The sequence below is a fragment of the Rhododendron vialii genome, chromosome 6a (assembly GCF_030253575.1).
Source record: "Rhododendron vialii isolate Sample 1 chromosome 6a, ASM3025357v1".
NCBI lineage: Eukaryota > Viridiplantae > Streptophyta > Magnoliopsida > Ericales > Ericaceae > Rhododendron > Rhododendron vialii.
The window spans coordinates 25,042,806-25,058,783 of NC_080562.1; the positions used below are offsets into that span (position 1 = coordinate 25,042,806).

The 15,978-nt window shown below is 39.8% G+C and overlaps 1 protein-coding gene across 4 annotated transcripts; it reads left to right on the forward strand.

Moving 5' to 3' along the window:
* Positions 1–12,922: 12,922 nt before the first annotated feature.
* Positions 12,923–14,487, forward strand: LOC131329905 (peroxisomal and mitochondrial division factor 2-like). Of its 4 annotated transcripts, none has more exons than XM_058363329.1 (2): positions 12,923–13,051; positions 13,294–14,487. In XM_058363329.1, exon 2 carries the CDS (start codon positions 13,302–13,304, stop codon positions 14,223–14,225), a length of 924 nt encoding a protein of 307 aa, XP_058219312.1. In that variant the 5' UTR covers positions 12,923–13,051; positions 13,294–13,301; the 3' UTR covers positions 14,226–14,487. The 4 variants fall into 4 exon arrangements, with proteins under 4 accessions (XP_058219312.1, XP_058219313.1, XP_058219310.1 ...); XM_058363330.1 differs by having other exon boundaries at positions 12,934–13,056; XM_058363327.1 differs by having other exon boundaries at positions 12,941–13,213.
* Positions 14,488–15,978: the final 1,491 nt, after the last annotated feature.

Consider the following 15,978-nt stretch of genomic DNA (forward strand, 5'->3'; position numbering starts at 1 on the left):
GTGTGGATTTTGAAAACCGCAACGTGGCCGGACTTGGTAGCCCGTTGTGTGTATGAAAACTCGTAATGTGGCCGGACTTGGTAGCCCATTGCATGGATTGTGAAAACCACAATGTGGCCGGACGTGGTAGCCCATTGTGTGGTGTGTGTTTTGTGTGTGTTCCAATGGGAATCCGGGAAAAGCGGAACCATTGTGAGGTTGTGTGTGTTCCAATGGAGATCCGGAATAGCGAAACCATTGTGAGGTTGTGTGTGTTCCAATGGGAATCCGGGAATAGCGGAACCATTGTGAGGTTGTGTGCGTTCCCATGGGAACCCGGACCGGCGGAACCATGGTGAGGTATGGCTTGGTTATCCGCGGAGAGGAGCCAATGCAATTGTGTGCCAATGGGAACCCGGCGCGGCGGAACCATTGTGAGGATACTCGGGAGACCGGCGCGGCGGAACCGAGGTTGGGTGTGTTAAAAACAAATTTTGGAAACCGCAACGTGGCCGGACGTGGTAGCCCATTGTGTGGAGTGTGTTTTGTGTGTGTTCCAATGGGATCCGGGAAAAACGGAACCATTGTGAGGTTGGGTGTGTAGCTTGGTTATCCGCGGTACGGAGCCAATGCAATATTGTGTGAGTTAAACAAATGATTTTTGAAAGATGAATTGGGATGTGAAAATGTTGACACGGTCTACGATGAGTCGCGTAGGAGAAACACGAAACTCTTGGACACCAACGATAGTTGATTAATGAATGTGGATGTGTCATTGATTAACTGTGTATATACTTATCATGTGGAAATCGATGTTGTATTATAGCTTTGTTTTAAGTTATGGGTTAGCGGGTATGTGATTACTCTGCTGAGCTTTGTAGCTCACGGTGTTGCCTTTTTGGTGACCCTGACATATTATATCGGTGGTGACGCTGGTATAATGTGTCAGATTTTGTAGATAATCAGGATAAGCAGATCACCATGGAGGCTTTTGGAGCTGAGGAGCTGGCAAGAATGGAGGAGCTGAGGAGCTGTAGTTAGGAACCGTAGAACCCCCTTCATTTTTGTAAATATTGAACTCTTGTAGGAGTTTTGTTGTAATAAGAGCCAGACTCCATTTGATGTTATCAATAAAATGTCCTTTTTAACGTACCCAAAATTCGGAGCGTTACACAAGCACTGGAGCCAGGATTTATACGTAGAAGGGATGAATATATACAGTAAAAACTTAAAATAAAAAGAGACAATAATATTAATACAAATAAAAAGTTAATATTTGTAAGTCTGGTTCGTGTTGAAAGCCTTCTTTCCTAGCCGGTTCCAAGCTCGGATAAAGGAGGAGGGTTGTGCGTTAGATAGCTAACAGCCAATACGTAAAAAAAATTCCGTCAGATCTTTATGACATGAATCCAAATATGATTACGAAAAATGATAGGGCATTCCATTTAAATGACGAGTTGCGCCTGCTTTTGGGTGCTTCAAAAAATGGGCAAGGGATGCCACATTTGCGTCTGGGTATGGTGATAAGTGAGCAAGGGTTCTTGTGTGTACCTGGACGAGCGCAGGTAAAGAAGTTAGCCCAGGACTATAGGATTTGTTTAGCAACTTGGAATATAAGGATATTAACGGGTAAGGGTGTAGTGCAGTTGGTCAAGGATTGGGCCGCAAGTTGAGGTTTAAACATACCAAGGCTTTGCGCATAAGTTCGATCCCTGGCAGTTGCATACTCTGAACTTAAACGATGCGCGGTGTGTGGGGCCACTGCGCGCAGCACAACCAAGGGAGACTCTCCCAATGTGTAGCCTATGGGAGAGTCTCCCCTGGGTTACGCCTTATTTTAAGACTAAGGAGCTAGTTGACACCATGCTTAGGAGGAGGATTAGTATAGCTTGTGATAAGCACCCAATAATGTATATTCTTGGTGCTTAAGTATGTTGTGTTTGTATATATATGTTGTCGTTTTTATGCGATATTGCACGTAAGGTGTGTTTTCAGATAAACCGTGTGAATAAGGCACGTTTGAATGCCAAGAATTGCTCCAAGTGTAACCAAGTACTCAAAGCCACATGCCACCCCGTTGTGGAGTCCCAAGAGTCATGAAAAGAACCGTTGAAGCATACCCGAGATGCCCATGGGTCAAGGGAATTGAAGGAGATGAGAGGATTTTATCGAAGCAATTCATCTTTCGACTAGTTGAGGATAGAATCGTCATAAAGTTTGATGTACAAATGATCTTTGATCCAAACCACTTGGATTAGAAAGAGGACTCGACAAGCTTTCCAATGGTTCAAAAAACACCCAAATCCGAGTTTGAGTGTGTCTGGAGCAAGCCCGTGAAGTTGTGCAGCATTCAGGAAGGATGTGTATCGATACAAGGTTTTTTTTGTATCGATACCTGTTTACAATTTTCACATCAAAGACTCCAAGAATTCTGGGAATTGTTCCAAGCTACCCGATATCAATACAAAAAGAGGCCTACGGACAGCTGTTTGACAGCTTTTCAAACTTCCATTAATAGAAACCTTATGTTAGATTTTGTGAGAGATAGAAGTTGGTTTTTTTTCTCACTCTTAAGATAAGTAGTATATCTTAGATCTTTTAGGATATTTGTATTGAGGAGAGAGAGTTGGATTGTGTATAAATACCTATCTCTCTCCTTCCTTTCAAGGAGTACCACCTAGTAGTAAGTAGTTCATTAGTTAGTTTAGGTAGATTTTTAAGCTTTTAGTCTTTCATTTTCCTAGAACTCCATATTTGTTCTTCAAGCTTTTTCAAGTGTATTTTCTTCAAGAACTCAAGTAAGTATTTGTCATATGTTATTTTCCCGCTTGTTAATGTTATAGCTACGCTTTAGATCTTCATTAAAATCAAGTTTATTTTAATTTCTATCGGTTAAATCTTATGTATCTTTTTATCATTATGCTTAGTCATTTGAGTATGTATGAGTAGTCGATTAGGCTTGGCAATGGAATGAATAACTCTCCATGACTTGGGTTAATCTCGGCTTTCTTAATTCGGATTATGAAGTCTGGTTTGTTATCAAGTATGGTTCACCTTTTATGTAATAAAACTCGACGTTGTTAATCTTCGGTGATCATGTGCTCGTTCACATGGTTACGGAAGCTATGCGACGCATTGTGTTTGCCAAAAGAACTATAGAACTTGCTCGGTTTCCAAACTATGCTTCTAGTTTTTCATTAATTTTCTTGCTAAATTCATTGAGAAGAGTTTGATGACTTAAGTTACGAGTGTTGGTAGCCTCAAGGCCTTGCCGCCTTTTATTCTAAGTTTAAACCACATTTCTAGTCTTTTCTTAAGAGTTTTCCACCATTCGAAGTAAAACCAAGAGTTGGCCGTCTTAAACGCCGAAATCCATCACATAATCCTTACAACTACAAAATCCGAACAACCTATAATTGAAGCTCTTTGTGGGTACGATCCCGAACTTCCAGATTATTACGCTTTCAACGATCTAGCCCTACGCTTGGGGTTTTTGACTTATTTAAGAGGTTAGGTCAGCGGCGAAGCATTCTTGGCGCCGCTGCCGGGGAGCTTCTCTCCCTTATAGCTTATTTGGAGGTTCGACAAACTACTGTAAGTACCCCATTTATTTTTCTGTTGTGTAATTTGAACTCATTTTAGCGGATACCTCTAACCAAAGTTCATATCGACTTGAGGTGTAACGGAACTAGATTGAGCATCAATTGCCTTTTTATTACTTTTGTCTATATAATATGGTGGTGGTATAACCCCACAGAACTTGTTTGAGAGAGATGGGGCATAGCCCCTCTAGTCTGTTTACTTTATGTTTTTATTTATAGAGTAGAATGGCGGCAACAAATGGGGACATTGTTCCCAAGATTTTGCGGGAGTACCTTTATCTCAATCAAATTTTACACCCCCTTGCATAGCCACTCATGACACCAATGTTTTTAAAAGTCATATGAGCATTTCCAATTGGTTTGATCTCAAGAAACAAATTCAAACTGTTGCTGAAAGAGAGAATGAGTCATTTTATGCATGTTGGGGAAGATACAAAGACTTGCTCAATGCGGTCCTGAATCATGGCTTTGAAAATTTTCAAATTGCTAACTATTTTTATGACGGACTTTCTCAAAAGATTCAATGATTCTTAGTCATGGTATGCGATGGAAACCTTCTTGAAAAAGAACTCGCTCAAGCCTTAGATTCTTTGATTGTTTGGCCGCAATTTTACAGTCCCAGGTTTATGCTAAACATTTCAAGAGACAGACTTAAATGCTATGGAAGAGAAAATTGAGCCACATATCTTTGTTGAACATGTTAGTTTAGATCATGATAGCTCCTCAGAGTCTGAATGGAGTGATGAGCCCGACGTCTAGTGTTCTCCCCTTGTGGATCCTCCTCTGTGTGAAGATACGGGGGAGAAATTTCTCATTGTTGAGGAAACAAATGCAGAGGTAGACTTCTTATATGCTCTGCTAAATGAGCAGGATATGAAGAATGTGAATAGTCCTAAAAGTTTGTCTTCTTCCTTTGAAGAGATACCCTCCATGAAAATTTTGAACCATTCAATACTCTCGGCTCTAGATGATGCCACCCCTCTTATCGATTCTCCACTCTCGCAAGAGTTTTTAAATGTGGAATTGATTGATTTTCTTGGTGTTGATGAAGTTGATTTGGTTTATCATCCTTATATTGCAGATTTTGTCCACAGTTTGAAAATTGATTTAGTTTGGGCTAAACACTTGGTGGAACTTAAATTTTTTAGACGAATTCGGCAATTGCTTTACTCAAAGTATCTTATCTTGTGGCATGGTCGAATTCAATTCTTGACAAAAGGTGTAGAGTGGAGTGCTCTGTTTATTCTAATAGTTCTTAATGGCACAATCAATGCTCGAAGCCCACGTGTGGTTGAACACTCTTTGGATGGTCCGGTATAACCACTTGTTTCAAGTTCGAAGTTATTGTATGACTTGCTCTACGATACTTTGAGTGAGAGATGGGGAGAAAAGTAGTACCCGTGCGATCACGTGACGATCTTGGTAGATTTTATTTACTTAGTCATTTTCAATACTTGTTGCCTTTTGTGCCCGGATAACATGAGCCAGGCAGTACTAATGACATTTGTCTCGTAGTAGGTAGTTGTTTCTTAAGTCTTTGCAGGGTAAGCATGCTATCGCACCAGCCTTGGTTAGGTCTTAACGCCGAAGTGATTGAGATATTCAGGAGCCCTAAGCATGAGCACGACTATGTGTCGCGGTTGTTAGTCCAATAAAGCCTCGACGTGGCCTCGTGCGACTAGCTTTGGTTCCATGGGAGGAACCTTGGGAGCGAACCTTGGGAGCCGTTCCAATGACAAAGGGAGGCAATGACAAGGAACCCTCAAACTTGGTCGAGGTATTTTGGGGTTGACATTCCCCCTGATACGTGAGTATTTCCCTCTATTGTAATTCAAATTTTATTTTGTCTTCGTGCTATAAGGACATAGCACATTTTAAGTTGGGGGGGTGGGATTGTTGTTTGTTTGTTTGTTCATAATTAGAGTCTAAAAATTCAAAAAAAAAAACATGAAAAATTGTAAGTGGGATCCTGAAGCATGTGATTTGGGAGATTGTTGCATATTAGTTTCGTCTGCTAGCTTGTTTTGAGAAATTGACCTTGGTACCTACCCTTAGCATTACTTTTGCACTTCATGGTTAATCAAGCTTAAATTGCTTTTACGCTGTGATCTAACCGTTCTTGAAGGCTAGTTTAGTGGAGACTTATGCTCATGTGAGCTTTAGAGCCTATCTTTTTGTTGAAGTGGTGTCACTTAAACTCTAAGTTTGTCATAAACAGAATGAATTCGTTGTTTGGTCTCATTATTTTTGTTGTTAAGTGTTGGAACTTATTGCATATCACTCTTTTGGGTTTTGGTTCGTTACACAGATGTTACACCTTTGGGAGAGAATTATAGGCATTTTCTTGATGTTCGGGCCGGATCGTTCCTTTGCTTAGTTGTGTCCTTAAAGAAAAAATAAAGGAAAAAGAAAGAGAAGGAGCACCGATATATTTCAAATGAAGGAATTGTTGTTTAAAGTTGAAATATGTTGAAAGGTTAGTAGGAGGGATAATGTGGAATTGACCTAATGTTAAAGGGCGCACATTGTATATTTGCCCCGTAGAAATTGTCTTGAAGTACTTACCTTTTCTCAGGCTCTTAAATTTGATTCATCATAGCCTTGCACATTAAATGCAAGGCCTTGTTTGATGTTGGGGAGTAGATTGATGGATGCGAGAAAGAGTTCCAATGCTTATGAGACCGCGGGTCCACTATATAAAGCGTTCTTTGTGTGTCATAGTGTGCAGAGTATTTTGGTTTCATTTTTATAACTTCCACTGGCACATTGAGAGTTCATAATGTACCTTGTTTCGAGTGATGATTTTTTGTAGAGTGCATGACATGGTGAGAAATGAAGTCGAGATTTGGTCCGGAGAGTACGGTTAGCTATTGGCCACTTGCAATTGAGGCTTGTATCCACACACACTAAGCCTAGGTGCCATGGTTGATTACTTGACTAGATAACTTTTAGAACTATTATTGCCTTCTCTTACCTTGCAGAAAAGATTCATGATGTTTTGTGGGTAGTCATTGCTGAAAACCCTCACGAGACTTCATTTGTCCTACCAGGGCCGCCCGGAGGTTTAAAAGATTTATCCCTTTATTTTTATTCGTTATAAGGTTCTATGTTTTGTTTTAGTTTGTTAGGGACTATGTAGAGACCCGTAAATTTTCTTATTTATATTTTTAATGTTAATAAAAGAAAAGGAAAAGAGGTGAAAATGGCATAAAAATTAGAGTTGGGGGTCAAAGTGTAAGGAGTTGAAAGTTATGGGTGTTAGTGTATTTGGTGCATGTGTGTGTGCCGTGTATTACCTGGGGAAATTTTCTTTTTTTCCCTTTTCACTTTTTCATCTCATTTCTCTCAACACTCTCTCCTCTCTTGGTAGGGCTGTAACCGAACCGAATCGAGCCGAACCCTGTTAAGTTTGGCTCGGGTTTCTTTAAGGTATGAGTTCAGTTCGGGTTCGGCTCGAGTTCGATTCGAGCCTGAACAACTTGGCTCGAGTTCGGCTCGTTAAAATTTTTCAAGGCTCGGGTTCGGCTCGGTTGGGTTCGTTAAGATATTAGTCTAGCTCGAGTTCGCTTGGATTCGGCTCGGGTTCTATTCAAACTTGAACATTTTGGCTCGAGTTTGGCTCGTTAAACTTAAATGAATTGTCGAGCCGAGCCGAATCTAAGCTCGAATTGAGCTCATCAAGACTCAGGTTTGATTCGGCTCAGTTCATTAAACTCAAGCGAACCCAAACTCTCTCATTGATCGTATAGAATTTGGGAGAAAAATAAGTATTGAATTATATATACAAGCTTAAAATTTTTTACATTTACAAATAGACCCCTATTGAATTATTAATTAAATTTAAGTATAGGTTCGCGAACCTAACCGAGCCGAATACCATTAGGCTCAGGTTCGGCTCATTTACGGAACGAGCCTAGAATTGAGGTTCAGGTTCAGTTTGTTTAGCAGACGAATCGAACTCGAATGAGCTCTTACCGAACCGAGCCTCGAACAGTTCGCGAATGACTCAGTTCATTTACAGCCCTATCTCTCGGTCTCTCTCACCCGAAAACTCACTCAATCACTCAAACCCATAACAATTTACCTCAACTCCATCGCCTACTTGCATATTCGAGCTCGTATTGTGTTGAATCGAGCCCGGTTTGGTGTATTTTGCTTGGTTTGGGATTCCGGAAGCTAGGGCTTGCTCCATCTCTTCGATTTTGGTTCGGATACTCGAGGTAGGAAATTCTACCTCTCTTTATATGTTATTTGAGTGTTTTTATGCCTTATTTGAGCTTGTAGTGGTTGTCATTTGGTTTGGATCAAAATCTGTCATCTGATGAAAAATCGCCAAAATTCTGGATTCCTACTGATAGGACGTTTTCCTCTACCGGTAGAACTTTGTCATCTCGAAAATTTGTACCCACTATTTTGAATTTGTACCGGTAGGGCTTATTCCCTACCGGTAGGATTATTAATTTTTTTCCCACCTATCGGTAGTATTTTTCTTTCTACCGGTAAAACTCTTACCAGCTGAAACTTTGTACCCACTGTTTACAATTCCTACCGGTAGCTCCATGTTCCCTACTGGTAGACCACCAATAAAAAGTAAATTGCTCCTGTGTCGTTGCTTTGACTTTTCCAATGCCTTAAGTCCATTCCATGGGTTTACATATTTATTTATATACGTATAATAAGGAACCAAGTAGTCTTGTTTGTCTTCATGTGCCATATGATATACATACATGAACGGGAATTGTTTAAAATGGTGGAATTATGGGAGGATAAATATGAGCATCATGCAAGATAATTGTGCGAACAATACACTTGAACTTGTGAACGCCGCGCAAACATTCGGGGCCCATCGACGGGTGGGTGTCTGGCAGGGAATATCAGGGTCCCATAATTAGCCTGGCAGGAGCTAATGCTCAAAATAATCAATCAAGGCCCAACCTTCAAGGTGGGTGCTTGGCAGGGAATATCGGGGTCCCAAAATTAGCCCGACAGGAGTTTCGACTCAGACACATTGACGATTTGTGTTATTGAGACACAAATGGATCGAACAAGATATAAGAGTATGTCGAGATGACGGTTTGGAGATATTGGAACACTTGATTATCATAGTTACGCTTCCTTCGTTGTCATTTGATTTCCCATCATTCGTTCATTCGTCTCGCTAATTTGCATATAGAGTTTGCGTAAACTTTTCTACTGGGCTAGTGTAGCTCAAGCCTTATATTATTTTCAAGTGCTAACCCGGAACCATAGCTTGCATTGCTTGGCGTGCTTGGAGTGTGGACATTATTTTTGAAAGCTAACCAAAGGAGTTAATTACTCATCTTTGTAAATTTATTTTGAAAGATGTATTTGTAACTTAAATTGTAATTCTTTTGACTTGGAATATTGTAACCCTTAATCTCTTTGAAATTCGATACTTACGATAATTTGGGGCCGTCGAGCTGACATTGTAATATTTGGAAATCTTTCGGACTTGGAAGTGTAACTAAGGGAATGAGAACACAGTGATCTTTTGGGTACCGTACGGATATTTGTGAGTATTTTTATTATGTAAATCATTTATAATTATGTTTAAAATCGAGGACGTGACAGACTAGCAAACTTCAAGTTGGGGGGTGTGATAATCACCCAATAATGTATATTCTTGGTGCTTAAGTCCTCTAATATGTTGTGTTTGTACACATATGTTGTCGTTTTTATGTGCTATTGCATGTAAGGTGTGTTTTTAGTGTTTTTAGGTAAATCGTGTGAATAAGACGCGTTTGAACGCCAATAATTGCTCCAGGTGTAACCAAGTACTCAAAGCCACATGCCATCCCGTTGTGGAATCCAAAGAGTCATGAAAAGAACTGTTGAAACATACCCGGGATGCCCAAGGGTCAAGGGAATTGAAGGAGATGCGAGGATTTTACCAAAGTAATTCATCTTCTGACCAGTTGAGGGTAGAATTGTCATAGCTTTTGATGTACAAATGATCTTTAATCCAAACCACTTGGATTAGAAAGAGGACTTGACAAGCTTTCTAACAGTTCAAAAAACACCCAAATCTGAGTTCGAAAGTGTCCGGAGTGAGCCCGCGAAGTTGTGCAGCATTCAGGAAGGATGAGTATCGATACAAGGTTTTTCTGTATCAATACCTATTTACGATTTTCACATTAGAGACTCCAAGAATTCTGGGAATTGTTCCAAGCAACCCGGTATCAATACAAGAGTTCCTTGTATCGATACTAGAGGCATACTGACAACTGTTTGACAGCATTTCAAACTTCCTTTAATAGAAACCTTATGTTAGATATTTTGTGAGAGATGGAAGTTGGTTTCTCTTCTCACTTTTAAGATAAGTAGTATATCTTAGATCTTTTAGGATATTTGTTTTGAGGAGAGAGAGTTGGTTTGTGTATAAATACCTATCTCTCTCCCTCCTTTCAAGAAGTACCACTTAGTAGGAAGTAGTTCATTAGTTAGTTTAGGTAGATTTTTATGCTTTTGAGTCTTTCATTTTCTTAGAACTCCATATTTGTCCTTCAAGCTTTTTCAAGTGTATTTTTCTCAAGAACTCAAGTAAGTATTTGTCATATGCTATTTTTCCACTTGTTAATGTTGTAGCTATGCTTTGGATCCTCAATAAAATCAAGTTTATTTTCATTTCTATCAGTTAAATCTTATGTCTCTTTTTATCATTATGCTTAGTCTTTTGAGTATGTGTGAGTAGTCGATTAGGCTTGACCATGGAGTGAATAACTCTCCGTAACTTGAGTTAATCTCACCTTTCTCAATTCGGATTATGAATCTGGTTTGTTATCAAGTATGGTTCACCTTTTATGGAACAAAACTTGGCGTTGTTAATCTTCGGTGATCATGTGCTCGTTCACATGGTTCCGGAAGCTATGTGACGCCTTGTGTTTGCCAAAAGAACTATAGAACTTGCTCGGTTTCCAAACTATACTTCTAGACTTTCATTAATTTCCTAGCTAAATCTTCCGGTTGATAGCTTACGCCGTGTGATTCAACCGTGTTTTCATTGAGAAGAGTTGGATGACTTAAGTTATGAGTGTTAGTAGCCTCACGGCCTTGCCACCTTTATTCTAAGTTTAAACCACATTTCTAGTATTTTCTTAAGAGTTTTCCACCATTCAAAGTAAAACCAAGAGTTGGCCGTCTTAAACGCCGAAATGCTTCACATAATCCTTACAACTACAAATCCGAATAAGCTATAATCGAAGCTCTCTGTGGGTACGATCGATCCCAGACTTTCGAATTATTATGTTTTTAACGATCTAGCCAATAGTAGATAAACGAAAACTGACCAACAAAATTAATACCGAAGTGCAGTAGTGAAATTAGGGCAAAGGGTCAAGAAGTATGAGTCAAACTTGAGCCATAAAAAGCAGTAACACACTATAAAAGCAAAGGTCATAATTCAAGAAGTCATAGTGTGGCAATCAAAACCAAAATAGGACATAAATACACGCAAGGCCTCGAATCAAGGGAAGCAATTAAGACACAGAACAGAGAGAGAATAAAGTGAGCTAAGGAAAAGGTATATTACAAGGGTTATGATAGTAACCCGATATTATCTAGCTTGTAAAAGCATAACATCCAAACAGGTACTATCTCTCTTAATTAAAAGAATAAAGTTCATTTGCAAGCGAAATTCAAGTGCACATCAGTACATATATGCATAATAATCACATATATGTTCTTCCTAACCAAAGCGTTGTGAGCTGCTCCTATTGACGTTAATACTCCAATTCCCCCGATATGGTTCAACAACATAACATCACCCTACGTAAACGAAAACTTGATGCCACATAGATAAATGAATGTTATGCACACAAGCACACTTAGGTCATATCGAAAATGCAATAATTTTAACCTATGATACTAAGTGTCTCCTAACGGTCTGGAGATATTCTAATCTATTGCTCTGATACTAAGTTGTCACGCCCTCAATTTTAAATGTAAATAATAATAACTTTACATAAATCAAGTCCTCACAATTTTACAATTAATAGCCCAAAAGAGAGTTTCATGCTACCATTTCAAGTACAAAGTTTCAAAAGAGTTATATTATTTGGCACCATGACCCAGTACTTCACAATTGCAAAATAAGAAAGGATGATTAAAGTTTACAAGGTGTCATAGTCAAAATAATGAGATTTTAAGTTATATTACGTCTCCCCAAATAAGCTTTATACAAAAGATTCCTAGTGACTTCACCCTTTAGCCTTCAAGAGATGCTCAAAACAATGCACATCAAGAACGTCATGCTACCATCTTGGATTCGTACATGAAATATAAATGGTTGAGCTACGCCAAATTTACAAAAATGCTACTGGTATAGATTTTTGTGTACAGATTGTGCACATATTTTTTTGTGGGGCCCACCACGGGTCCCACACAAATGATCCGAGCTGTTCATTAAATATAAAATATTTTTTCAAGGGTTTCTGTAAAAAATCAGCTCAATTCAATACCTATAGATGCTTGATCTAATTATCTAACTTTTCATTACCCGGAAATCTGCATGAAAATTTAGATGATTAGATCGAGCACTTATAAGTATTAGATTGAGCTAATTTTCTACGGGAACTCTTGAAAAAATATTTTACATTTAATGAACGGCTCGGATCATTTGTGTGGGACCCGTGGTGGGCCCATCACAAAATCTGTGCACAATCTGTGCACAAAAATCTGTACCAGTAGCAGGACTCCTAAATTTATATGCAGATGAGGTGATCAAATACATAAATAACGGATGCAAGACATGACGATGATGGAAACAAGATACTGGCAGCGAAAACAAGATGTTACTATCCATATTCGAAGGAAATAAGCCAAATTAAAGTGCTCGTAGAGTCGTATCCATACCACTATCCTTCAATTCCTCAATTTCAATTTATTATAAGGCTTCATATGTTTGGACGTAAAATATTTTTCCGGTAAAATGTTTTACCTAATTTTCGGTATTTGATTGTGTAAAAATTAGGAAAATATTTTACATGTAAAACATTTTCCATCAATAAGATGAAAAAGACTTACCCTTAAATCTTCCGTAAGTTATTTTCTGAAATGAAACCGTTGAGTTTTGGTGCAATTTTCACTGCTCAATCTCCTCGATCGTCAGTCCTAACCCACGTTCAATTCCATTATTCTCATATATTTCCACTGTTTAAGCCCCTCTCTCTATACTATTTTGTTGATTTCTGAAAATATTTTTAAGTGCCAACCAAATACAGAAAATTACAAATTAAATATTGTTAAAAAAATATTTTACATAAAAAACATCTTACATAATAAAATATTTTATATCGAAACAAACGGAACCTAAATCTTTCTATCATTTTCGTACTACTTCTCACTCGTAACGACCAACTTTACATTACACAACGAACCATTATGCGTTGAGGCAGGCATTCTGAAATTCTCCTAATCCCAAAAAAAACCCTAATACAATTTGATTTGAAAAAGTACGGTGGAGGTTCCTTTGTCCCTTCTCTTTCTCCTCCTTGTTTCAACCCATACCAGAAACCCTTTCCCAAAAATCTTCCCAACAAATTTTACAGTAGTCTGCACACAAAATCTCGCTTCGATTCCTATTACTCGTTGTAGTTTCTTCTTGTTTCCCCTTGGTACAATTTATGCAATCCAAACGCTGCAAAATTTTTCCTACTAACGGTTTCTTACACTAACATTCGCCTTTTTTGTGCAGGATTAACAATGGCAGACGAGATGGCGATAAACGGGGTCGCACCGCGCGAGGACGACGGATCAGTGGAAGTCTTCGTGGATTTCGACGAGACCGACGCCGCCAACGCCAAGGCAGCACCATCGGGCCTGACGATGGCACAGAAGATAGAGGTCCTAGAGCAAGAGAAGCGACAACTGGTCCACGAGAACGACGTCGTGAGGGAGAGGATCGACAAGCTGAAGGAAGAGATCAAGGGTTTGGAGAGCGACAAGGCTGAGCTGAAGAGAGAAGTCGAGCAGTCTGGGGCGGACAAGCGGGCGCTAGAATCGATCTCCGCTAGGGCTTACGCACTCGAGACCGAGGTCTCGAGGCTGCAGCATGACCTGATCACGTCGGTGAACGAGGGAGAGGAGGCGGGGAGAGAGATAGTTGAGTTGAGGAGAGAGGTTGAGGGGTTGAAGGAGCGCGCGTCGAGAGCGGAGGTGTTTGAGAAGGAAAGGGATCTTTTGCTGGAGAGAGTTGATGAGAGAGACGATGAGGTAAGGAAAATTAGGAAGGTGGTGGAGGATAGGGAGGCGTTGGCAGCGAAAAAGGAGTTGGAGGTGGAGAGGGTGAAGAAAGAGAGGGATGAGTTGGAAGGGCTTTTGGAAGTGGCGGAGAGGAAGGGTAGGGAGATGGAGGAGAAGGTGGCGGAGTTGCGCAAGGAGTTGGAGGCGCGGGAGAAAATTATATGTGGGTTGAAGGAGAGGGCAGTTGATTTGGTTAATGGGAGCAAGGCGGTGGTTGTGGATGGGGAGTTTAGGGTGGATGGGGAGTTTAGGGGGGATGGGGAGGTGAAGGGGTTGGTGGGTTTGAAGGTGCAGTGGCCGGTGGCTGCAGCGGCTGCGGCTACTGGATTGGCGATTGGAGCGGGGGCTGTGTTGTGCTATGTTCGCTGCATGAGGGAAAGGTGATTGAGTAGTAGTGGTGTGGAAGAACCTGATGAAAGTTTCAGGTTAGGATTGTGTTTCAGTTTTGTCAGCTGCTTTACTTTTGCGTGGCTTTATTACTTTAAGCCTTAAAGTAGAGATTTACTCTAAAGTTGGAATGTTTTGTTGTTTGCCAGTAACTATTTTGTTTGCTACCTTAATCGGCTCATACCGTATTGGGCATGGTGGTTATGCACATTCATTTTGGTCGAATTGTTCACTATGTTTAACATGGATACTTTTTTAACCTTGTGGTCACTTAGTTTGTAGATTTTGGCTGATTTGATTACATATCATTGCACTTTTAATACCTATCCGAAAAAGGATATAGTATATTATTGCTCTTTTAGGAAGGCCAGAATGGTTTGTTTGTCTGATCACTGGTGGTATACTTCTGTACGAGGCGGCTTCTGGTGTTCTGCATATAAGGTTGCTTGACAGTTTTCAGGTGAAACTATGAGCTGGAAACTAATCAGCCATAATGTTACTTGTAGTTTTAAGGACTTCATATTGCTGTCTTTGCACTGTTTGCAGTGCTTATCTCTTCTGGTGATGATTAGTTAGGTTGGTTTTTCCTTAGATTAATTTTCTTTTCTAATGATCTAGTCAATTATAAGTACCAGATACATTGTGAAACACCCTTCAGATGACCTCCTTTCAATATGCTCAATCAAATCTTAAACATAGGAATATAGGATTGTTCCTTAGATTGCAAATTGAAAACGCCCCAAAAATTTATGTTTGTTGGGTAATGTGCTTATGCATGAAGTGGTTTCCCTCTGTCTAGCTTGTAAGGTTGCTTGGGATTTGCAAAGTGGAACTATGTGCTCAAATCTAACTGGCCAGAATGGTGACTTATGTAAGGATTTCATATAGCGGTGCCATTCTTTTGCATAGATGATTATTTTGGATGGTTGTCCTCAAACCTCCCTTGATTACTTCTTTAGTTCTTTTACTGGTTTGATTGGTTGAATTATAATATCCGGATACATTGTGAAGCACACTTTGGATGACCTTCTCTTCGATCATACCGGTGGAGGAGATGATCTTGATCGTTTTGGAACTGGTATTTGTTGTAGTTTTTCAGCAGCTACTTAGTTGACAAAAGAAATAAGGGTACTAGATGGTGTTTGTTCAATTGCGAAAGAAGCTGGAGGACCGTCCCAGTATTTTGTTCAAATTGCTAAAAGTCACATCATAATTAGAGGATTGTTTGTTTACCCTTTAATCCTTTATACAAAGCCGTGATCTCTTAGATTGTGGACTTGATGGGCCAATTTACGTACATACAAGTATTGCTCCTCTGAGAAATTAAGGAAAAAAAATTACTCCTCTTTAAAGAAGGCATAACTTGATGATTTTTCTGTATATGGCCTGTTTCTACGAGTCTTGATTGTAAGTTTGGGTTGGTGTTTGATTTGCTTCTCCTTTGGATATCGGGTTCTGACCTTGGAATAGAGCTCCTCTACTTTTCCTAGAACTGCAAGACAAAAAACCTCCATCAGTAACAGCGTACCTCTCTAGGGTTTTGATCGGCACTTTATATGGAGTGATTTAACTTAGGTTCCAAGCAAGCTTGTGCTAGGCACATGCCATAACCTTTTTGTGGAGTGACGTCATGCGTGACATGAACCACGAAGTGCCACGTGACCTAACTAATCCTGCAGCAAGCACACGCGGATTCTCTGGCCCGGTTTGGCCTGGCCTAGCTTTGTAGATTGAGGCGCTTGTGCTTACG